This window comes from Podarcis muralis, chromosome 17 (assembly GCF_964188315.1).
Source record: "Podarcis muralis chromosome 17, rPodMur119.hap1.1, whole genome shotgun sequence".
Lineage (NCBI taxonomy): Eukaryota > Metazoa > Chordata > Lepidosauria > Squamata > Lacertidae > Podarcis > Podarcis muralis.
Genome location: NC_135671.1, coordinates 34,321,950 through 34,347,201, shown reverse-complemented (window position 1 = coordinate 34,347,201; position 25,252 = coordinate 34,321,950). Strand labels below are relative to the sequence as shown.

Sequence of the window (25,252 nt, the reverse complement as noted above, 5' to 3'; positions counted from 1 at the left end):
AGTAATCCCATAACTCCCAAACTAAACTACGTGCAATATTTATTTTATTTTTAAAAATTAGAATCCCATTTATCCACAGTTGGATATAAATATTTGTTGGAAAAAGTAGAGAGGGTGCACCTGCACAATCTTACAGCATTTGAAGTGATGCGGTTTGGGGTTTTCTGAAAGCATTTTTGTAGACGATCACTTTGTAAAAGCACTTTGCTATGTAGACAGCATGAGCCATGGGTGCCAACTTGAATAAAATATTGGGAGGGGGGCAGGTAAGCCCTGCCCCCCATAATTGATCACAAGATGTGGCGCATGCACATCATTTGGACCATCAATTTTCCAGCCCCCTCAGATATTTTGCAGGGGTGGAGAAGAGACCTTGGCCCCTTGGATCCTCCTATGGCATGAGCAGCTGATAAACCGTTGCCATCTGTGCATGTCCTCTGTGACTAGCACGTCATTAGTTTATTTGTCTCTTCAAGGCCCACCCCCCACCCCCAAAACCTGGAAAGTTTCCTAATATGCTCACAGTCCACAGTAACACAGACTGCGCAGGCTCCGTTTGATGCATTGTGCTCAAAATGGCTGCTGTAGGGTCATGCTGCCACATCACAAAATGGCTGCCACATCTAAAAGAGCAGAAAAGGCGGCGAGAGAGGGCCACAAAACATTAATGGAGGGGGAAAGTGCATATATTCACCACAAGCAGGGTGGATTTGATTTAAATCACTAGTCAGTAAGACTTGATTTAAATCACTTGTCAGTAAGACCTGATTTAAATCTTCTTCTTTTTTACAGAAAGACTCATTCTCGCTGGTATAATCTTAATATTTACAACCAGATGAAGGTTTCATTTTTGGAATAATAAATTTTCAGAGTAGTTTTTAGTTATATCAAAAATTGCTGGTTTGGTTATACAGTGGTACCTCGGGTTAAGTACTTAATTCGTTCCGGAGGCCCGTTCTTAACCAGAAACTGTTCTTAACCTGAAGCACCACTTTAGCTAATGGGGCCTCCTGCTGCCACCACGCAATTTCTGTTCTCATCCTGAAGCAAAGTTCTTAACCCGAGGTACTATTTCTGGGTTAGCGGAGTCTGTAACCTGAAGTGTCTGTAACCCAAGGTACCACTGTATTGATAAAAAAGTGCCATGGGTGCCAGCACAAAATGGCTGTGCATACTGTCACATGCACAAAAGTGACTGGCCAGTCTCTCTCCTCCTCTCTACTGTCCTGAGCTGCCAATATTCTGTGATAGCTGAGTGGAACCTCCATATTCAGCTGCAGTATATCCAGGGCCGGATTTAGGTCTGATGAGGCCCTAAGTTACTGAAGGTAATGGGGCCCTTTATATGTCCAGCTGTCCTTTGTCAACAACAAATTGGTTTGTGTGTGTGTGTGTGTGTGTGTGTGTGTGTTGAATACTGTATATGCTATATGGAAATTTATGGACCTAATAGGTATCTAAAGCCATTTGCACATAACAAAACCAGTGATATTTTAAGGAGCAGGCTAGCAGGCGAGGCCCATTACCTACATTATAGGAGCCTACACAACACAAAACAGTTACAGATAGGTAGCCGTGTTGGTCTGCCATAGTCAAAACAAAAAAAATTCCTTCCAGTAGCACCTTAAAGACCAACTAAGTTAGTTCTTGGTATGAGCTTTCGTGTGCATGCACACTTCTTCAGATACACACTTCTTCTTTCAGATCTGAAGAAGTGTGCATGCACACGAAAGCTCATACCAAGAACTAACTTAGTTGGTCTTTAAGGTGCTACTGGAAGGATTTTTTTTTTGTTTTAACACAAAACAGTGTTGCTGTGTGTAGGTTTTATTTTTTATCTTATATTTTGGAAATGTACATCCAGGTGTTTTTTCCCCTTTAATTTTTTTGGGGGCCCCCAAGAGAGTGGGGCCCTAAGCTATACTGTAGCTTGTTTAGCTTATACGTAAATCCGGCACTGAGTATCCCTTACTCTGATGCTGCTGCGGGTAACCAGCCCCAACATATTGGAACTGCAAACTGCATGACGTCAGAGCGGGATTCCTCCGTTCCATCCAATGGCGAGTCGCGCTGAACAGGGGCGGGAACTTTAGGAAAAAAGCCATTGACCTGAAGCCCCCGGCGAGTCTTGCAGCGTCTGCGCTGCGCTAGTAAGGAGCGAGTGAATTGCGGTTGCAGGGACGGCGGGTCGGGGGGTTTCGCTGGTGCCGGCAGGGCTGCTGAGGGTATATTGCACAACTCTGCAGAGGGTTAGGCTAGCGAGGTTGGCGGCTTCAACGCGGTCCTATTATTCCTTTATATAATACTACACCCCGCCTTTTCCCCTGCCAGGGACTCAAGGCGGCTTACAGATAAAAAAAAATAAGAGCAGCTAAAGGATTAGTGTGTTAGTGTGTGTGCATTTTATCAACAAGATAAGCGTATGGGGGATTTCAAGTTTTGTTTTGCTTTTTGAAAAGAATAGCTTTTTATTATACACTATGGATGCTGCGTGTGGTTGTGTGTTTGAAGGGCTAGAGGTGTGTGTGTGTGTGTGTGTGTGAAAAAGAGAGAGAAAATGGACGTCATACCCTGTTCCCTAACAGTATCAGCCACACCTTTTCCCATATGTTTATTATTATTATTGCTATTAATATTATTATTATTAGTGTCTCTGTATCCTTCTGTCTGGGTGGGTGCAGGAAGTGACAGAGATATTCTTAAAAGTAGGAGAACAGTGGCAATAATTCTGCACTGGGAAACAGGCGAAGCTTGAGTAAAAAAAAACAAGCTTGCTGGCCTCCAAGGTTGCCAACTTCTGCCTGGTTTGCAGGGTGCCTGTGCCTTTTAAGCAGAAATTCCGCAGGGCAAGTTTTCTCCCCACATAGAGATGAGAAAAGCTTGTCAGGCAGCTGTCCTATAAGGGCTCTATTGTATGTTTTGCCTTCTTTGTGTTTTTATTATTAATAAAAGGTAATGTGCAGGCATCTTAATTAATATTTGAATATTTTTAAAAAATGAGTACATTTTACAAAGTAGCAAATGCATAGCTAGGTCTATGTCCAGAACAGTTTACAAATGTGGGGTGGGACATTTAGGAGGGATGCGTTCGAGACTCTGGCAGTGTTTCTCAAACCTGGGTCACTGGCTGTTGCTGGAATACAATTCCCATCATCCCTAGCTAGCAGTACCAGTGGTCAGGAATGATGGGAGTTGTAGTCTGACAACAGCTGGGAATGAGGAATGCTGTGGGGGCCATGTTTACAGTGGCAAACCAGCTAGCATCCTTCAGAGTAGACAAGTAAAATATGGTTTGGCAGGCAATCTTATTAGTATGGCTTAAAATGCCGATAAACTCCAGGTCTTGTGTCCTAGGAAACAGGCAGCATTCCTGAAATGAGCCTTCATCAACACACTGCCATGCAGATGTTTTAGTCTGATTCCCATCAGTCCCAGTCAGCCAGTGGTGCTGGCAGGGGCATTTGAGAATTGCCTCATCCCAAACATCTGCACAGTACCAGCTTGGCGAAGGCTGCCTTAAATTGACAGAAGCATGGGGCAAAGGGCAGGATTTGCAGAAGCCACCTGTGTGACAGCTATTCTGAGGCAATCTGATGGAAAAGCATTGCAAAATAATGTGTGGGGAAAATTACACACTTTTCTGAATCCCAAAAAACACGCTTCAGGACAAGTGTACAGCCTCCAAGGTTGTGCTTTTTCTTTTTACCTAAATTCAAAAGCTCTCCAGAAATTCAGTGCATAAGCAACGTGAGGCCCTGTTACCTAGAGGGACATTCAGTTTTCTCAGTCAGCCACCTGGCAAGTAAATTCAGTACAGGATCAAAGTTAAAAAAATGAATCTGTATCTGCTAGTAACTGGTAAAAAGGTAAAGGTACCCCTGCCCGTACGGGCCAGTCTTGACAGACTCTAGGGTTGTGCGCCCATCTCACTCAAGAGGCCGGGGGCCAGCGCTGTCCGGAGACACTTCCGGGTCACGTGGCCAGCGTGACAAAGCTGCATCTGGCGAGCCAGTGCAGCACACGGAAACGCCGTTTACCTTCCCGCTAGTAAGCGGTCCCTATTTATCTACTTGCACCCGGGGGTCCTTTCGAACTGCTAGGTTGGCAGGCACTGGTAGTGATTATTAAAATAGAATTAATGTGTGAGTTCTTGCAAGAGAGCCAGGTGCATGTTGAATAGCTGGGTATAGAAAAGCTCAGATTCCCGTGTCACTGCTGCATTGTGGACCTTGTAGGAGTGTCTAAAATAATAATAATAACTCTTCGTTTCTTTCTAGATTTCTAGTGAACCCCTGGTAGAAAATGGAAGCCTCAGCTGCCCCAGATACTCCAGGGGATCAACTATTCACAGGTAACTGTGCAGTTACTGTTTGGTAAGGCAACTTAGCTAGAGATACTTGCCGGAGTTTCTAACTTTTCCAGCATTTCTCATTTGATTGATTTCTTACATTTCTATCCCACCCTTCCTCCAAGGGGCTTAAGGAAGCAGTGCACATTACTATATCCACAGAGACACATTTTTATCCTCACAGCAACCCTGTGAGGTAGGTTAGGCTCAGAGAGAGAGAGTGACAATTGCAAGGTCTGCTGCATGGCAGGGATGTGAACCTGGGTTTCCCTGGCCGTAGTCGCAACCCCACGCACTGGCTCTTGTGCTGGCTTGCGCCAAGGTTGTCAACACATTCTTCCCTGTTGACTAAGTGAAATTGAAATACTTTATTGTTACTTGTACAACTTGTATACAGTGAGATTAAAGGTAAAGGTACCCCTGCCCGTACGGGCCAGTCTTGACAGACTCGGGGGTTGTGCGCCCATCTCACTTAAGAGGCCGGGGGCCAGCGCTGTCCGGAGACACTTCCGGGTCACGTGGCCAGCGTGACAAAGCTGCATCTGGCGAGCCAGAGCCGCACACGGAACGCCGTTTACCTTCCCGCTAGTAAGCGGTCCCTATTTATCTACTTGCACCTGGTGGTGATTTCGAACTGCTAGGTTGGCAGGCGCTGGGACCGAGCAACGGGAGCGCACCCTGCCGCGGGGATTCGAACCGCCGACCTTTCGATCGGCAAGCCCTAGGCGCTGAGGCTTTAACCCACAGCGCCACCCGCGTCCCAACAGTGAGATTACACAAATGTGATTACACAAAGTGAGGCACCAAATGGCCTGTGCTATAGCTGGCGGGAGAACTACTCTGCTTTTCTAGGACTGTTTCCTCCTGGACTGATTCCTCCTTGTGGAGCAGGGCTCCTGACTACTGGACCTCTGGGGCTTTATCTCTGCAGCCTTGTACCCTACAGTCAGTTCCCACAAAAAAGCTGCACTTGTTTTCTCTATATGGCTGTGTATTCAAGTATACAACTGGTGCCACTGAAACGGCTGTCTTTAAGTGGCTGGTTCACATTCAAGCCTGTCATTATACCAGTACAGTGGTGCCCCGCAGGACGAATGCCTCGCAAGACGAAAAACCCGCTAGACGAAAGGGTTTTCCGTTTTTGAGTTGCTTCGCAAGACGATTTTCCTTATGGGCTTGCTTCGCAAGACGAAAACGTCTTGCGAGTCTTGCGATTTCCCCCCGCTCCCCCCCCTTTTTCTAAGCCGCTAAGCCGCTAATAGCCTTTTAGCCGCTAAGCCGCTAAGCCTTTAATAGCCGCTAAGCCGCTAATAGCGCTAAGCCGCTAATAGGGTTGCTTCGCAAGACGAAAAAACCGCTAGACGAAGAGACTCGCGGAATGGATTATTTTCGTCTTGCGAGGCACCACTGTATGTTACTGAGTGCACAAATATATGGGTAAAGAAACTCTGTGTGTGTGTGTGTGTTCAAAACTCCCATTGTTCTATGCGCATTTTGCGACAGGGAATTTCATTAATGCAAGCAGTTTCTGAGCTCTGGGCACAGTACTGCGCCTAAGATTTCAGATTAAAACTGCAGAGTGGAAGGAAAGGAGGATGTTTTTCTGCCTCCCCACTTCCAGTTACTCTCTGAAGACTGGAGAAGAGACCCTCTTAAGAATATATGGGGGGTGCGCAGGGGAAGGACTAGACCATGTGGAAAATGAAAATAATATTTTAGCTGCAGTTCATTCATTTTCAGCTTTGTATTCTTGTTATAAAAAAGCATGCCTAGACATTCCATTGTTGCGCCCATACCCTAGGTTTAAGGTGTCATTCAGCTCCTGGCTTCCATATCTCAGTTTCTAACACGGGTGCAGATGCATGCATGAAAACGCCAGCTTAGCATTCACTCCTGCACTTAAGCCACTAGAGACCTTCCTCTGTCCTTTGGATTCGCAGAGGTCCATCACACTAGGTGCAACCCACCTACAGCTCAGGCATCCTTTGGTCCCTCTTCCACCGTCTGCCTATGTCTTCCCGCTGGATCTTCCTGTGTTATTACTTTGTCCTCTTCCTCACAGACACACAGTTCTTCGTTTCCAGCTATGCTTCTGAGATGGGCCTCTTTTCAGCTGATGGGTGCAACCCAGCCTGTTACCCTGACTCTGGGGAGCTTCTGGGAGGCCTTGGTGGCCTGGGCGATGTCGTCTGTTGGAGTGACAATGTCGATCATTGTATCTCCTACCTTAACAAGGTGAGCAATGGCCTTGGGCAGGAAGGTCACTGTGTGCGAGTCAGGACTGAGCCTTTTACAGGGAAGGAATCTACTTTTCCAGCTGTCTGCTGCTGTCTAGTTTGGTAATGTCAAGCTGCAGGTGTAGCAACTGAGAGGTTTTCCCTGCTCCTGTGCAAATTGCAGGGTAGTTGGGGGTCTTTGTTTTTTGTTTGCATTTTATGTATTTTTATTGTGTACTTTTCAAGCTTATACATTTCATAAACTTTATACATTTCACTATTTTTACAATCCTTTTGACATTTCAAAACTTGACTTCCTTCCCCCTCTTTCTGCGGTTCCCTCAAATTTGTTTTTAATATCTTCTGCATATACGGATTAACTTAATTTGCTCATTTATCCATCTTCTTTAAATATATACTCATATGAAACTGCAGGTTATTACAACAATCCTGCCAATGTTTTTATCTGTTTATAATTAATGTAATAAACCATTACCATTTTTTCCACAAAAATATATGTTATCTTGATTTCTTTTTCTTCCAATAAGTTTTGCCATTTCTGCATATTCCATAAGTTTTTGTATCCATTCTTCCTTTGCTGGGACTTCTGCTTCTTGCTATTTTGGGACAAGTAACATTCTTGCCGCTGTAGCAGCATACATGAATCAGTTTCTATACATTTTAGGTAGTTCTGTCTCTATAATTCCCAAAAGAAAAACTTCTGGTTTTTTTTTTTTTTTTTTACAAAGGTTATTTTGAACATCCTTTTCAATCCACGGTATATCATTTCCCGGTAAGCTTTAACCTTACAACAAGACCACTACATAAAAATAACCTTCTTTCTTTTTTACATTTCCAACACTTACATGATTTAGATAAGTGTTGCCGGGTAGTTTTGACGATGCGTCAAAATTTCTATTGAAGCTGAGCTGTATGATAAATTTGGGGCTATCTGTCTCCTGCAAAGGGATCACAGAAGGGTAGACTTCTGGTGTGCTGGTAGGCACCTGTATAAGGACTGGTTAAGAAGATGGTGAAAGCAAGTTAACCAATGAGCCGGGAGAGAAACTGAGTACCTAATGGTAAGGTGGACAGAATCTGGAGAAAAGCAGTTGTAGTTAAACAGTCATTGGACTCCTTTAGTGACTCTTCCCTCCTTAATTACCTTCTCTACCTAGGAACTGGTGATGCTGGGTCTCCCTGCGCTATATAAGGATGATGGTTCTGGAGATGGTGCTGAGCATGGCTTTGACCTCCTGGCGTTAGTTAACAGTACTTGCAGACTGCTGAATCTCTACCAAGGTGTCTCTGCCAAGCTGGGTGACCTGGAGGCAGAGGAAAGGCGACGGGCCGGGGAACTGGACTATCTGAGGTCGCGACATGGTAAACTCAAGGTCAGAGCTCCTGGGTTTTTACTCTGTTCATCCCATAAGTGCATCTCAGCTTGTTCATGTCCATTCTCTGCATTTGGGTGTCTTGGGGTAGATCAGGGGTCAGCAACCTTTCTGATTCGCAGTGCGGGATAATATTGTCGTACCTTTCAGGTTTGCTGTAAGAATTACTGAGATAGCACTTCAGAATGTTCAATTGTTACCTAATATAATTAGTGCCTTTTAACTTCTGGGTTTTCTGTGGACTAATCATGAGCTTACAGGAAATTTTGTGAGCGCAGCAAAAAAAACAAAAAAACACAATTGATAAGGGGAAAAAACTTCCACTGAATAATGAATAGTTCAAAATACTTTTCTGTGTAATGGCAACTAAGAAATGGGTGAGGCAGAAGAAGCTGTATCAAAGTGTCCCCGTTCAAGGACAGTTTCTGTACAGTATGAAACTCTTAAATAGTTTACTGGAACAGCAACTATCTGGATTGGGCAGTGCAATAACATACTGTTTCTGTTATAAATTAAACTCTGTTTACTCTAAGCAGCAGCAAAAAGATCATACAGGGTTAACTGTTGTATGATCATCTATTCTCCTTGATCTTTAGGGGTTCTCAAGGGGAGGGTGCCAGGACGAGGAGAGGCCTAGCATGCTGCAGTGATATAAAGTGCCACCTCTATTGGTCTGTCACCCCCCCCAACTGTATTACCTGAGTTATGAAGGCGCCCTAAAGACGTTAAAGCAAAGATTATGGGATAATGCACACAGTGACTTGCGATCTCGATCACACGCAGTCTGTAGTCTGCTGGCAGTAGGAGTACAATATGGGCATGTCTTTAAGTTAACATCTTACATTAAAAACCTGACAGTACCAAACTATTGAAGGCTTGTCACCAAAGCCAGACTAAACGTCTTTCCTTCTGCAGTTTTGGATGGTAGGTTGAGAGGAGTCCCCTACCAGGACAGACTTTGCTCGTGTGCTTAAGACATCAATTCTATAACACATATTTTGCTGCGCTGTGCGAAATATGAGCAAGCCAGGGCTGAACTGATACTACCCTTGCTGGTTCCTTTCCCGGGAAAATCAGAGGCTCACTATGTCAGGTTCCTATTGGAAGACCGGACAAATGCTAGAACATTAGCAGTGGCAAAGTTTTTATCGGTGGTTGCAAGAACCAATGATCCCTATATTCTGAACAAAATGCTTGTTTAACCTGGAGATAGGCTGTATGAATTGTGTATTGCTTTGTAACGATTTGTTGGGTCTCTGGACCGTAATAAAGATTGATGATGATGATATAAAGTAGTGGGCTTACTTGTGAACACACTGCTGGTGAAGGGGGCCACAGCCAGTTGCTCAAGTTCTGTTTACTTCTATTTGCTTGTGCATTAAATTTATATCCTGCCCTTCCTCCAAAGGAGCCCAGGACGTAGATAAGCTCGTGGGTAGCTCCACCAGCCCAAAATACCAGATTTGAACACCTACCTGCAATAAGAGTGTCAAGAGCCCGTATAGAGTCCTTAAGTGGGCCCCTATCGGTAGGAGGGGGGGACGTGGGTGGCGCTGTGGGTAAAAAGCCTCAGCGCCTAGGGCTTGCCGATCGAAAGGTCGGTGGTTCGAATCCCCGTGGCGGGGTGAGCTCCCGTTGCTCGGTCCCTGCTCCTGCCCACCTAGCAGTTTGAAAGCATGTCAAAGTGCAAGTAGATAAATAGGGACCGCTTACTAGCGGGAAGGTAAACGGCGTTTCCGTGTGCGGCTCTGGCTCGCCAGATGCAGCTTGTCACGCTGGCCACGTGACCCGGAAAGTGTCTCCGGACAGCGCTGGCCCCCGGCCTCTTGAGTGAGATGGGCGCACAACCCTAGAGTCTGTCAAGACTGGCCCGTACGGGCAGGGGTACCTTTACCTTTACCTTTATCAGTAGGAGAAAATAACAGAGGCCAACCAGAGTATATTGAGAAGCAAAACGGCTAGTAAGCCTGATCTTTATTAAACTGTTGCAACAGGGTCCCCACTCACCACACGCAGGAGGGACAAGAACCCTGAACAATGGTGCACAAGCCCTTATATAGACTTTTGAAATTGCCTACCTTTAGCCCAAGACCACCCCACTAAAACATCATACATACATCACAGAAGGAAGTGGTCTACAGCAGAAATCCTGTCTGCCAGGATACCTAATTGTCACTGATTGCATTACCTGTGCAGCCTGGCCATTCTTTTGTGATGCTTAATACTTTAGTTCCTGAATCCAGGTCACAGGCTCACCCTATTCACACACAAATACGCCCTTAAGGCAGGTACGCAAAAGGCAATGGGGAGGCTTTCCCTTTTCCTTCCTCCTTGCAGAGAAATATTTGAGGTCAATTTGGGAGAGTCAAAATGGCTTGAGGGTTGCTCTCCTGTACTATTTCAGACATGTGGTTTACAGTGGTACCTCGCAAGACGAATGCCTCGCAAGACGGAAAACTCCCTAGACGAAACGGTTTTTTGTTTTTTGAGCTGCTTCGCAAGACGATTTTTCCTATGGGCTTGCTTCGCAAGACGGAAACATCTTGCAAGTTTGTTTCCTTTTTCTTAACACCGTTAATACAGTTGCGACTTGACTTCGAGGAGCAACTCATAGCACGCGGTGTGGTAGCCTTTTTTGAGGTTTTTGAAGACTTTGGTGATTTTTGAAGCTTTTCCAAAACTTTCCCGACACCGTGCTTCGCAAGACGAAAAAAATTGCAAGACGACAAAACTCGCGGAACGAATTAATTTCGTCTTGCGAGGCACCACTGTATATACTTACGTATGTATTTGCCTTGCACATTTAATTTATATTTGAGACCTTAAAATTCTTATAACAAGAGGAAGGGCCGGGCTTGCCTTGTCAGGTAGCAGGCTCAGTAAGAAACCAATATTCAGCCTAAAGCAGCTGTGAGCCTCTAAATTTTTTTAACTTACCTGGCTGTAATTAAGGCTTGTTCCTGTCTTAACTGCTCATGCCACACACCTGGGCTCTGAAGCAACACTTAGCCAAAGCATGAGTTGGCCTTCAGCAGTGTGGGAGCAGGAGGAAGAGGAGAGCAGCTGCAATCTTCTCTCTAGGAATAATAACAATAACAATAACAATAACAACAACAACAACAACAACAACAACAACAGGTAAAGGTAAAGGGACCCCTGACCAGTCGTGACCGACTCTGGGGTTGCGGCGCTCATCTCGCTTTATTGGCCGAGGGAGCCGGCGTACAGCTTCCGGGTCATGTGGCCAGCATGACTAAGCCGCTTCTGGCAAACCAGAGCAGTGCACGGAAACGCCGTTTACCTTCCCGCCGGAGCGGTACCTATTTATCTACTTGCACTTTGACATGCTTTCGAACTGCTAGGTTGGCAGGAGCAGGGACCGAGCAACGGGAGCTCACCCCGTCGCAGGGATTCGAACCACCGACCTTCTGATTGGCAAGTCCTAGGCTCTGTGGTTTAACCCACAGCGCCACCCGCATCCCAATAATAATAATAATAATAATAATAATAATAATAATAATAATAATATATTATTTATACCCCACCCATCTGGCTGGGCTTCCCCAGCCACTCTGGGTTGCTTCCAACAAAATATTAAAATACCGTAATGCATCAAACAACCGCAATACATCAAACAATCTGCTCATTTGCAGCAAGCCATGGTTTGGCTTAGCATTATGTGTGAACTGGGCCTATATAGGTATTTGCTTGCTTCCCTACAGACTTATTAACCCATGCGCCATCCACCTGCCCTGTGCAGCAATATAATTAGTGGGGTGCTTTTCTTTTGGGGGTGGGATGTGCAGGGAGAGAGACACGGTCTTTATTACCCTTATTCTTTACACCTCCTGCTTATCCCCACCCTGCCCCAAAAAACTTCAGGACCAGGTGGAAGCTTGTGAACAGGAAATTGCAGCTGTGCAGAGCAAGGAGCAGCAACTTCAAAGCAAGAACAAGCAACTGAATAGCATGCTGAAAGGAGAAAAGGATGAAGTAAGTGGAATGAGGGGGGAAACGGCTGAACCTTGGCTTTCTAATGCTGGAGATGGAAAATCCAACTGGCAACACTTCTCATTAATTGGCAGCAGGAAAAGAGACATATGGTGGGAACAGAGGAGACCAGCTTCAAAGAGCATCACAATAATGCAATTTGGACATAATAAACCCCAGTTGAGGCTCCTCTGTTGGTCAAAAATGGGTGTAGCCATCCGAAGGTTCTCCAAAGCCACAAAATGGCTCAGGACCCCAATACCTCAAGGACCGCCTCTTTCCATGGACCCTGAGATCATCCTATGAGGCCTTCCTTTGTGTGCCTCCTCCTTGAGAGGTCCAGAAGGTGGCAACACGAGAAAGGGGCCTTCTCTGCAGTGGCTCCACGTCTGTGAAATGCTCTCCCCAGGGAAATTCACCTGGCACCTTCATTATACACCTTTAAGCGCCAGGCAAAAACGTTCCTTTTTAACCAGGCCTTTGGTTGATCTGGTTTACATCCTATGCCCTTTTAAAATGTGTTTTTTTTGGGGGGGGGGCTATTGAGGTGGTTGTTTTTATTTTTATCACATATTTTGTGGTTCTATATCTTGATTTTATTCTGTGAACTGCCCTGAGACCCCTGGGTATAGAACGGTATATAAATTCAATTAAGAAGAAGAAGACAAAATAATAATAATAATAATAATAATAATAATAATAATAATAATAATAGTCCTTCTCCTGTCACCAACAGTCTTCAGTGATACATTCCCAATGACTGAGAGAATCCCTAGATGGTCCTGGCCATCTCCTCTGCTTTGCCAATCAAAATAATCGGTACCGTTGGGTCACATCCATTAATTTCTACAGGAGGGGATTCAGCGTAGCGCTAAGCAGATCACACTGTCAGTGCACACATTTCTGCTTGCCTGGTGGAACACTCTGCCCTCTCCTCCTGCTACACATGGTTTGGCTCTCCGAACCCTACAAACCAATTTTGGTGGGGAGAGGGAAGCCCTGGTTGGGTCTACTTAGTTGAATACTCTAGTCTGAGTAAAACTTAGTTGAATACCACCCTTAAGATTTTTTTCAACCCCATTTATGGCCACCTCTTCTTTCCACCCAATGGGTTTGTGGCTGATGATGTTAAAGCACACATTTAAAAATCAGTGCCAGCTCTACCCCGCTAAGCAGGCTGCTGCTGTGGCCAGTTTAGCAACTCCTTTACAGGCATGTATGTGAGAGCGAATAGAATAAAAGGCAATACAAGTTGCCCAGCTGTGATATATTGGAGGGGAAAGTCTAGGGAATGCTTCCTGTGTACACTTCTTAAGAACACAGAACTTTCAACGGGGTCAGACGAAGGGAGTTGTGGTGGGTCGCTAGCTGATAGCAGTCCGCATTTGTCTGAAAAGATCGCCAAGCTCCTGAATGCGCTGGCCAACCAGAAGAGCCAGCACAGCCACGAAATGAAAAGAAAGGAGCAAGAGTTACTCCGACTCAGGGAGAAGATGAGCCAGCTGGTGACTGACAAGAAAGACAAGAGAGGAAGTAAGTGGGCAAGGGAGCAAGGTGGAGGAGTGTGGAAGTTCGAGGCAAGAGAGCTTCATCTGGGTGTGTTGAAAAATTCCTTTTGCAACTTGGATAATGGAAAGTGGAGAAGTTAGCATATAGAATCATAGCACTGGAAAGGATCCCAAGGGTCATCTAGACCCACCCCCTGCAATGCAGGACTCCGTATGCTGCTTGCTCCAGCACAATTTGGATTCGGCTCCAAGAACCTGGCTGTGGGGTCTGGGGAAGGGAAGTTCTGTCCTGGGGCTGGGGGCAAGGAAAGAGATGGTGTAATATTGATCTCCTACTCAGGCTAGTCTTGCTGTCTCTAGCAATTGAAGTCCTCAACACCCTGCCCCGGGTTGATGGTAGGAGAGCAACGTGGAAAACCGGGAAAACGCTTGGCAGGTGAGTTACAGGGACCTGTCTGTTAAGGACCCAGGGGCTTTAAGAAGCGTGTGAAAGAACTAGCTGCACACAGAAATGGACTGACTAATCTAGTGCACCGATTTTCCACTGGTGTGTTGGGACTTGCTAGTGGGTCACAGCCTTATGCAATATTTATATGTCACCCACCTGACTGGGTTGCCCCAGCCACTCTGGGCAGCACCCAACAAAATATTAAAAACACAATGAAGCATTGACCTTTAAAAACTTCCCTGAACAGGGCTGCCTTCAGATGTCTTCTAAAGGTCAAATAGTTTGGTTTTTTTATCTCCTTGACATCTGACGGGAGGGCATTCCACAGGGTGGGCGCCATTACCAAGAAGGCCCTGTGCCTGGTTCCCTGTAACTTCACTTCTCGCAGTGAGGGAACCACCAGAAGGCCCTCAGAGGTGGACCTCAGTGTCCAGGCTGGACGACGCTTCAACAGAAGCACTACCACCGTGCAAACGTATAGTAAAATATTAAGAAATGGGTCCCCGAATGCATGTTTGGGTTAAAAGTGGGTAATGGGTCTGGAAAGATTAAAGGTAGCTGATCTAGCTGATAGGAACATAGTTATTTAATTATCTACCAAGGCAGCCTTTGGTCCAGCTAGCTCAGTTCTGTCTGCATGGACTGCTGGTGACCCTATAGGGTTTCAGACAGGAGATTTTCCCTATCCCATCACTGCCTATAGCTTCTGGGTATGGAACCCCAGGCCCTTCTACATCAGGGATGGGGAACCTATGGCCCTCTAGCTATTGCTCCCATCAACTCCCATCAACCTCAGCTACCGGGGCTCATGGTCGGTAATGATGGGAGCTTCAGTTCAGCAACATCTGGAGGTCATGCAGGCTAAGTATGGCTGCTCCACATAGCATTTTTTGTGTGGGTCGTGGAGGAAGAAACTTTCCTTCCTCACCCACCCACCCTCCCAGCCTGCATGGAATTCCTGGCTGCCAGGTGAATTCTTAAATCCAAGGATGGGCTATCAGGAGGTGGTGGATGTCAAGAAGTCCTACACACGAGTAGGGGTCTGGCAAAGACACATGCCCGACTGGCATGTTCTCTCCCTCCAGGTCATTTGTTCGGGAGATTCAAAATCTTTCTCCAGCCCGAAAATCACAGCGACTGATATCTTAGAGGCATCGGCACACTTCAGGGTCAACAGAGTACAGTGGTACCTCAGGTTAAGTACTTAATTCGTTCCAGAGGTCCGTTCTTAACCTGAAACTGTTCTTAACCTGAAGCACCACTTTAGCTAATGGAGCCTCCTGCTGCCACCACGCAATTTCTGTTCTCATCCTGAAGCAAAGTTCTTAACCCGAGGTACTATTTCTGGGTTAGCGGAGTCTGTAACCTGAAGCATCTGTAACCTGAAGCGTATGTAACCTGAGGTACCACTGTATAGGCAGTCAGCATACAGACTCAGTAGCGCAGCATTTGGCTAAACTACGTTTATTTACAAATACACACTCAGAGCATCATAGCTCCTTCCTCTTCAGCATCAGATAGCAAAGAGAGAGAACAAAGGACAAACGTCCTACATCACGGAAACACAGTAATACAAACATCCTGTCTCCGTGACTTCCCACAATGTGGAATGAAAACTTACACCACCATGTGATAAAAAACAATCCCATGACTGCAGCACGGGAAAAGAATCCTAACAGTGGATAGCTGTTGAAGATCACAGGGGGTGGTAGTCCTGGGCCTGGTTTAGGCTTTGGAAGGCAGTATCCATCTTCCTTTATTTCCTGATTCTCCTTTCTGGCAGGAAGGAGGAAGAGCTCTACCGCACCCAGCTAGCCAAGCAGGAACGGCGGGAGCAGGGCCTGGCTTTGGAGAATGCCCAGCTGAAGCAGCTGCTGAGCCAAGTGGGCCAAGATATGGAGCAGCTTTTGGGGACTGACACTGCCCGGGTAAGAGTTTTGTGGGGCTCCTGGCTGGCGGCAGCTGCCACTGCCACTTAATAATAATAATTTTATTATTTGTACCCCGCCTATCTGTTTGGAGGGACGCGGGTGGCACTGTGGGTTAAACCACAGAGCCTAGGGTTTGTCGATCAGAAAGTCGGCAGTTTGAATCCCCGTGACGGGGTGAGCTCCCATTGCTCAGTCCCTGCTCCTGCCAACCTAGCAGTTCGAAAGCATGTCAAAGTGCAAGTAAATAAATAGGTTTACCTATTCCGGTGGGAAGGTAAATGGCGTTTCCATGCGCCGCACTGGTTCGCCAGAAACGGCTTAGTCATGCTGGCCACTTGACCCAGAAGCTGTCATGGCCAATAAAGCGAGATGAGCGCCGCAACTCCAGAGTCGGCCACGACTGGACCTAATGGTCAGGGGTTCCTTTACCTTTACCTTTTTATCTGTTTGGATTGACCCAGCCAATCTGGGTGGCTTCCAACATAAGACAAAAATGTATCAGAACATTACCGTATATAGGGCTGCCTTCAGATGTCTTTTGAAGGTTGTACATCTACTTATCTCCTTGACATCTGATGGGAGGGCGATCCACAGTCCTCTGGCTTCTCTGGTGCTCAGCTGCTGTTTTCTCTTCTCCAGGATGCAGAGCTAAGCTGCCCATACAAGGCCTTCCAGGAGCAGTGGAGCAGGCTGAAGAGCAGCCTCAAGACACTTGGGAGTCAAGGTATGGTTTTGGAAGCTGCAAGTTCTTTCCTCTGATTTTTGGCTCCCATATCACATTATTCTTACCCTGGAAATTCCCTGGGAAAAGAGGCACTGGTGATGGTCGCAAACAGGGCCGGATTTAGGTTTGATGAGGCCCTAAGCTACTGAAGGTAATGGGGCCCTTCATATGTCCAACTGGCCTTTGGCACTGTTTTTTGTGTTGAATATATGCTATATGCTCATTTATGGTCCCAATAGGTATCTAAAGCCATTTGCACATAACAAAACATGTATTTTATCAAAGTAATTGTTGAACTTATCTTATGTTTTGGAAATGTATATCCAGGTTTTTTTTCCTTTGAATTTTTTGGGGGCCCCCAAGAGAGTGGGGCCCTAAGCTTGTTTAGCTTATAAATAAATTGGCACTGGTCACAAATTTAGATCGGATGAGATTCCAAAAGGGTTGCGCACATTCCTGGAGGATAGCAGCTGTAATGGTTCCTCTGCATACATCAACTTCTCTGTATGTCAAATGCTGGGATTACACAGGGCAAGGTCTTTTTTGCTTCCATAATGGGTGTGGGGAGAGAAGCTGGCTGAAATCCACACTACAACATTTGATTGCATGTCTCACCCAGTTCCGATGTTGGCTTATGTTGGTTCTTAGCGTTCAAATCAGGGATGACATGTGCAAGACCTTAGCAGCAGTAAAACACAGCATGGAACCTTGCATGCATAGCAGAACGAAAGCTTGGTTACTTGGCCTTGTTCTCTTGTGGTATGGGCAAGCCCCCTTTTGCCTGAATTGAAAAGCCAGAAATCGTCATCAGCTCAAAAAGAACCAACAAAGGTGGTCTGGCTGACATTTTTTGCAGTGTTTTGTTCAGCTTTGATTCTGGCTGGAGCTAATTCGAAAGCAAACAAGAGCCATAATCCTCCTATAATGCCTTTTTGCTCACGAAAGTTTACTGGCAACAAGGACACTTGCTTATATCAAAACTTGGTGCATTGTTACCACTAGAATGCAGCCTTCCTTAGCAGTGATGTTTATAAAGCAAAGGCATGGTATGTTAGGAACGCAACAGGTGAAGCTGCTCTGACCTATCAGATTGCCTTAAGACACTTACACCACCTGGAAGGGTGTGTTTGTATGTATGTACACTGTTATCTTTTAAAATATTGCATACAATAACGAACTGATCCGGTTTTCAGCTTTAAAAATACGCAAGGTACTTTAAGAACTTTACAACAACCCTGTGAGGTAGATCAGTTTGCAGTGGAGTCTGGCTTTTCAACTCTCTTCACCAAACCATACTGATCCTGAAATCTCTTTAAGTGCAGCTTGAAGCTTGAAATTATTTTTTACATTTTTGGACCCACCAGACAAGCTGATGTGTTGGAAGTCCTGAGTTCGAATGCTCCAAAATCTGTGTCTCTCTTGTAGTTTCCTTCTGTGAGCCTCCTAGAGCTGAAATGTTGGGCTCCATAAAGACACATTCCTGCTTTCCCTTTCCCTCCACAGCTGTCTATGCAGCTGATTCCTGTGTATCTGAGGGAGGTGGGCAAGACCCTGTAATCAGCGTGACGGATCACGAGAAGGAAATCATGAAGCTAAAGGGAGAAATTGAGGAGAGCAGGGTGCTGATTGCATTGCAGCAACAATGTTTCCAGGTAAAGGAAAGATTTGGTCAATTCTGGCCATTCTCCAGGCATTCCTGTCTGCCCTCTGCAGGTGACACATTAGATTTTAGGCCAAGGGTCAGCAAACCTTTTCAGAAGGGGGCCGGTCCACTGTCCCTCAGACCTTGTGGGGGGCCGGACTATATTTTGGAAAAGAAAAAAAAAGAACTAATTCCTATGCCCCACAAATAACCCAGGGATGCATTTTAAATAAAAGAACACATTCTACTCATGTAAAAACACGCTGATTCCCGGACCGTCCGCAGGCTGGATTCAGAAGGCGATTGGGCTGCATCCGGCCTTAGTTTGCCTACCCCTGGGGTAGACAAACCTTAGTTTGCTTAGTACAGGACGTGGGTGGCGCTGTGGGTTAAAGCACAGAGCCTGGGACTTGCCGATCAGAAGGTCGGCGGTTCAAATCCCCGCAACGGGGTGAGCTCCTGTTGCTCGGTCCCAGCTCCTGCTAACCTAGCAGTTCGAAAGCACATCAAAGTGCAAGTAGATAAATACCGTAGGTACCGCTCCAGTGGGAAGGTAAACGGCATTTCCGTGCGCTGCTCTGGTTCGCCAGAAGTGGCTTAGTCATGCTGGCCACATGACCTGGAAGCTGTATGCTGGCTCCCTTGGCCAATAAAGCGAGATGAGCACCGCAACCCCAGAGTCGGCCACGACTGGACCTAATGGTCAGGGGTCCCCTACTGTGTTCATATGTTGCAAGCGTAGGTATTTGAATTAAAGAAGGCACGTTTCCTATAAACAGCCTGGCTGTGATATTCTGAATCAGTTGAAATTTCCAAGGACTCTCCTCAAAGGCAGCCCTGGGATGCAATTTAAGTGCATGTCACCCTAGCCAAATGTGCAGCTTCAAGGAATGGGCTTAGTTGGTGCTGATACATAAGCATCTAAGGTGATAGCAAAGTCCAGAAGAACCCCCAAATGGGAACACCTGTTTTCAAGCGGAAAGCTACCCCATCAAAAATCAGTTACACACTTCTGAGTCAGCTCTGCCAACCAGGAACACCTCTGTCCTGTCTGGATTAAGCTTCACATTGGCCAGAAGACATCTACTGCCTCTAGGGCTCAGTTCAGAACCTCTATGCAGCTTTTTCATGGAGTGGAAATAAAAAATAGAGCGTGGTGTCAACAACATACTGAACTCCAAACTCCTGGGTGCTTCTTTGCAGTTTCATATAGATATTGCACAACTTGTGGACAGCAGCCAATGATCATGGCCAGCAAAACCTTCTGAAATTGACACTCTCAATAGTCAGGGTGGGCAGGGGTTGAGTGTGCATGTAGCTGGCATCACATCTCCAGTTATCCTGCCCAGATGCTCTGGCTGCACAAACTAAGATCAATAATAATAATAATATTATAATATAATTTATTTATACCCTGCCCATCTGGCTGGGTTTTCCCAGCCACTCTGGGCGGCTCCCAACAGAATATTAAAATACAATAGTCTATTCAACATTAAAAGCTTCCCTAAACAGGGCTGCCTTCAGATGTCTTCTAAAAGTCTGGTAGTTGTTTTTCTCTTTGACATCTGGTGGGAGGGCGTTCCACAGGGCGGGTGCCACCACCGAGAAGGCTCTCTGCCTGGTTCCCTGTAACTTGGCTTCTCACAGCGAGGGAACCGCCAGAAGGCCCTTGGCGCTGGACCTCAGTGTCCGGGCAGAACGATGGGGGTGGAGACGCTCCTTCAGATATACTGGACCGAGGCCAGCAAGCAGGTGCCAAATGTCCACTGGAAGGGGGGAAGTTGCATACAGAGCATTAGAGAGTTTGCTTGGGCTGATGTGTGGGGGGGTCTCCTTTTGGAAGAGGAAGTTGGAAGTACTCTAAGGTAACTGGAATTCATCCTAAAGTATTGAATTCATCAGGACAGGCGACTGAGTACACATGGAATTGCAGCAAGTGTGATGGAAGAGCAGGGTTCTTTCTGTGAGTTGGTGCACAAATAATTGGGCTGTGGGAAAAGGTCTATGACTTGTACTTACAGGCTGCTGTTTGCAGACTTTATATGGCTGAACCCCACACACTATCAGCAGCAGGTGCTTGTGAAGTTTCATCCCTTGTTAGTTCAGCCTTTTAGTTCCCTCTACTGGCTGAATCTTGTAGCACCACAAACTGGTTGGTAGCCTTGCCTTCTTGCAAGGAACAATGAGAACCATAGTTCTGACCGTAGAATTACCAGCACCAAACTGTGGTTTCCAGGACTCAGTTACTGGGAAACGCATGGCTGTTAAAACTGGGGCAGAACCAATGCAAGTTTGTAATGGAGACGTGTTCTGTTCCTACTCCCCTTGGCGGAAAGCTCTGTAATCAGAAAGGGTGGCCCGTTTATTTGTTTACAGACTTTACTGAATTATTTTTTTAAAAAAAATCAGTTACCAAACATGTTGTCTTCCAAGACAAATACATGTACAGGTGTTAACTCTTGCATTCAGTCATCCACATGGAAGGGAGATTACTCTACTCTTGTTAATAAATGATATAAATCAAGAGTCAAACCCATCTTTCTTTGGTATTCCTCTTATCACCCTCTGATAAGTGAGTTAAGCGTTCCATAAATGCTATATTTCACACATATTGGGCCCAACTTTCTGTGATGGGAAGGGTGGTTTTTCCCCCAATTGCTTTTTCCAAAAAAAAAAAATTATTCATTTTATAACACAAATAAAGAACACAAACAGAAAAGACAAGCAATACAAACAAATTCTTGTCATATCCTTATTTTTCTAAACATTGTTAAGTGGGTTCCCCAAGTCCCACCTATCTGATTTTCATTTTACTTCATCTTTAGCAGTTTACATATATCATCGTTTCTAAGCATCTTTTTTTTTATCACACTTAAAGTAACTTCACATTTTATCACTTACAAATAATACTATTTTAAAACACACTATCTTCTACTTCTAACCCTACAGCCTATATCCACTTCCAAAGCTTTTCCAATATTTAAATATTAACACATTTTTTCAAATATTCCTTAAACTCCTTCCAATCTTCTTCCACCGTCTCTTCTCTCTGGTCTCGGAGTCTCCCGGTCAGTTCGGCAAGTTCCATATAATGGTTTCCTCCCCAATTGTAAGCAACTATTTGTCTCGCTGCTCATAAGAAAGAAGGCCAGCACTTTATGCTTGACATTTTGGATTGGTAGCATTGGAAGCAGGGCTAACATGGGGTTGGGGACAAGATGTTGCCCCGTAATGGTGGATGACAGAGAAAAAATCCGTTGTTTCTTCATTTCATTTTCCCACCCAAAGTGACATGTCTCCTTCTTTCAGGAGCAATTGACCGCTGCCTCCAGTTCAGAGCTCCCAGCTCACCTGAAGGGATCTTATTTTCTGGAGGAACAGCAGTTGCTGCAAGAAGAACAGAATAGGTTTGAGGAGCAGAAACAAGCATTTGAAGTAGAGAGGAAAAACTTCACAGAAGCGGCCATTCGGCTGGGGTGGGAGGTAGGCAGCTACTTTCCTGAAGACCTGAAGCCAAGTTGCCACCTTTATACATTTTTAACAAGCAGCAGCAATGCCTCCTTGAGAATGATGAAACAGGGTAGGGCAGATGTGGGCCTTCTATATGTTGTTGGGCTCTGAATCCCATCAGTTAGTGGTCAGGGATGATGGGAGTTGTCGTCCAGCAACATCTGGAGGGCCCAAAGGTTCCTCATCCCTGATAGATTCATCTTCTTAAACCTCAAGTTTATACACAGAGCCTAGGGCTTGCCGACCAGAAGGTCAGCGGTTGGAATCCCCGCAACGGGGTGAGCTCCTGTTGTTCGGTCCCAGCTCCTGCCCACCTAGCAGTTTGAAAGCACGTCAAAGTGCAAGTAGATAAATAGGTACTGCTCTGGCGGGAAGGTAAATGGCGTTTCTGTACTCTGCTCTGGTTCTTGGCTTAGTCATGCTGGCCACATGACCTGGAACAACTGTCTGTGGACAAATGCCAGCTCCCTTGGCCTACAGAGTGAGATGAACGTCACAACCCCAGAGTCGTCTACAACTGGACCCAACCTTTACCTTTTATTTCCCCAGGAACAAACACAAAGTCAAATTGTCTTCTCATAGTCTGGCATGTCAGGGAAAAGGCTAAGCTGGGACCCTTCTCTTGAACATCTAGTTCTTTGTATGGAGGGTGTGTGTGTGTGTGTGTGTGTGTGTGTGTGTGTGTGTGAATGAATATGACAGAGAGGATTATTGTGAGCTCCTAGAATCTTAAGCAGTATAGCTCAACCACAAGTTGATCATCTGACTGAGCTTTCCACCATGGAAGGAGAAGTTCTGAGTGGTCTCAAGATGGCTGAGAGATTGGTAGAATTCTGGAAATGCCCCAAAGAGCAGCTCAGGGAGCAGCGGACAGGCTGCCCGCAGCCTGCCCGCTGTTCCCAGAGCTTGTCAGGGCTGGCAGGGGAAGCCCCGGTTGCTCTGCCGGCACCCAGGTTTCCCCCGCCAGCCCCAAAGAGCGGCTCAGGAGCGCGCATCTGCGTGCAGCCTGCCCGCTGCTCCTGGAGCTGGAGGGGGAAGCCTGGGTTTCCCCCTCCAGCCCCAAAGAGCAGCTTAGGAGCATGCCACACTCCGGCAATTTAGCTCCAGGGACCACACATTCACTCCATAAGACGCACAGACATTTCCCCTTAGTTTTTAAGAGGAAAAAAGTGTGTCATATGGAGTGAAAAATACGGTAGATAATAATCTGTCTTCTTCTCCTTGGCAGAGGAAGCAGTTTGAGCAACGCAAGGCCCTATTCCTGCAGCAAGGATTCTTGTCTTCGTGGCCAGGATTCGATGTGAGAGATCCTTCCCGAAGGCTCTCTGCCCCAGTGGCTGCCAGGGGGGTGCAAGGTAATTGTCTCCACCTCTAGTATAGCTTCAAAACACATGGCAGGTGTGTTCTACTGTGGTTATGCCTGTGTTTTCTGTAGTACATACGTAAAGGCAGAAAGGCATAGAAATCCTGTCTGTCTCTGTCTTTGGAGGTCTCCAAAAGCGTTATTGTCTTGTGTGTGTGTTTGTTTGTTTGTTTGTTTGTTTGTTTGTTTGTTTGTTTGTTTGTTTGCTTGCTTGCTTGCTTGCTTGCTTGCTTGCTTGTTTATTCAGTGTGTGACCCACTTTTTCACCCCACAGTGCTAATGGTCTTGCATTTTGCAGAGTTATGCTACAGAGTGTTGCTGGCATAGGCTCATAGGTCTTGCTGTCTAAAAGCCACAGAAATGGGAAACTGCTCCACGGGATTGCAAAGTTTGATTTGGTGCCATCTGGCCATCTGCTGCTGGATTGCAGGACTTGATGATGATGATGATGATGATGATGTATTAAATTTGATGGACCTTTGTTCTGATCCCTCCGGGCTTGTCTTGACATTCTTAACTGCTTATGTGGCTTTCTGCTTTGTAACCCCTTTTTCCCCTTGACCACAGACGAGCATTTGCTCAAACAAAGGACCTGGAACAAACCCGTCTGTACCCCTTATGCAAAGGTCATGATCACTCCTTGCTGCAGCCCAGTGCAGGTCTTAAGAAGAAAACACCTTGCTTCAAACCCAACCAGCCCCACCATGTGCAGGCAACAGCTGGTCCTCCCAGATGACTGGTAAGGCCATCGTTGCTCCTGGTCTAATCAGGCAGCAGGGTGGGGGCTGATGGAGATCCAGTCCAGACTTGGGGATGACCTTCCAGGCACACTGAATTTCCCAACACTGTCCTAGCCCTGCATTGCCTTATGCAACAACTGAGCCTTTCTGTATTGCTAAAAGAAACCTGTGTGTTGTTGACCCATGCCTGTTTGTTGCTTATATCAATAGCTGATAGGATTGGACATAGTAACTGCAACTGGAGTGTATTTATGAATGAGTGAATGAATGAATGAATGAATGAATGAATGAATATGACAGAGAGGACACTTGCCTCTGTTTCTATAGTTTGTCTACAGGGATGGAAGGCATGAGTGCCATTATCAAAATGTCAATGTTAGATTTTTTTTGTGGCAAATTAAATAAAAACCAGCTAAAAAAATAAACAAATAAATAATGCCCTCTTGTCCATAAATAGGAAGGGAATTTTGGGATTTGAACAGCCTACACACAAGGAAGAATGGGCATACAATAACCACATGTGTATTTATTCATTTATTATTTTGGTCTCTTCCTTCTAGGCCAGCTTCTCCTCCACAGCTCTGGCAAAGTAAGAGGAGCTGCCAAAACACAGCTTGCCAAACTGAGGTGTCTGTGAAAGATGAGCTTCAGGGTGACCTTTTAGAACGCTTCCTGGACAGCTTCCTCTAGGGATGCTCTTAACCTTGCTACCTGAGTGGGTTTTTGGTTTTTTAAAAAAAGTTCCATTTCAATATATTTTGCTGTCTTAGTTATAAGAAGCTGAAATGTTAATGCATGACTCCTTAACCTCAGTAGAACTTACAAGAGATGGCTTTCCCTCATTTGGAATTATATTCATTGCTGCTGCTTAGGAAAAGCTGCTAATGAGAATAAAAGATGCAATTGAACTGTTTTGTGTGCAAGTATAGAAGTGATATAATCATTGCTGGTAACTGATGCTGGTAACTGGACATTTGAATTTTATATGTTAATACATCTGCTCTTAGGGGTGTAATGTTAATGTCCATTTTCCCCCATCTGTATCCCAGAACGTTCCAGTGGGGAAGGTTTTTAAGAATTTACAAGTTAAGCACCCTGTTATACCTCATCTCTTTTAAAAGTTTTCTCCTGTTTTTGTGGCTATAGAATTCGGGGTTTCTTCAAGGGTTCTTATCTTCTTATAATAAAAACGTGTTTTTATCCGTGTGTGGTATCTGGCTTAATTTTGGAAGGGTTTTTGGAAAGGGATGCTTCCTTGATTTTTAGAGGCCTCGGCGCAGCTATTACTCTGACTGACTTGGCTCAGGTACCATGAGAGAGTTCAGTTCATGGTCCCAGTGTTTGGTCTCAATGCAGCTTTAACCAACTTGCTGAAGCTGAGCGGATCTGGTCAGGACCACCTGAGCGTTAGCGACATGTTGGCACCTTGGGTTCCATA

The 25,252-nt window shown here is 45.7% G+C and overlaps 1 protein-coding gene across 1 annotated transcript; it reads left to right on the top strand.

The window, feature by feature from the left end:
• Positions 1–677: 677 nt before the first annotated feature.
• LOC114588127 (afadin- and alpha-actinin-binding protein A-like) lies at positions 678–25,014 on the top strand. The gene is made up of 14 exons (XM_028713066.2): positions 678–1,328; positions 4,278–4,351; positions 6,411–6,583; positions 7,743–7,958; positions 11,841–11,951; positions 13,346–13,481; positions 13,817–13,892; positions 15,688–15,832; positions 16,475–16,559; positions 18,063–18,211; positions 21,511–21,684; positions 22,940–23,066; positions 23,642–23,813; positions 24,375–25,014. Exons 2-14 carry the CDS (start codon positions 4,303–4,305, stop codon positions 24,502–24,504), a joined length of 1,743 nt encoding a protein of 580 aa, XP_028568899.2. The 5' UTR covers positions 678–1,328; positions 4,278–4,302; the 3' UTR covers positions 24,505–25,014.
• The last annotated feature ends 238 nt before the right edge of the window (positions 25,015–25,252 follow it).

Excerpts from the sequence above, each read along its gene's own strand:
- LOC114588127 (XM_028713066.2), top strand. The coding sequence starts at position 4,303 with ATGGAAGCCTCAGCTGCCCCAGATACTCCAGGGGATCAACTATTCACA. Across the intron at positions 4,352-6,410 it reads AGGGGATCAACTATTCACAG|ACACACAGTTCTTCGTTTCC; the intron begins GTAACTGTGCAG and ends TCTTCCTCACAG. Across the intron at positions 15,833-16,474 it reads TGGGGACTGACACTGCCCGG|GATGCAGAGCTAAGCTGCCC; the intron begins GTAAGAGTTTTG and ends TCTCTTCTCCAG.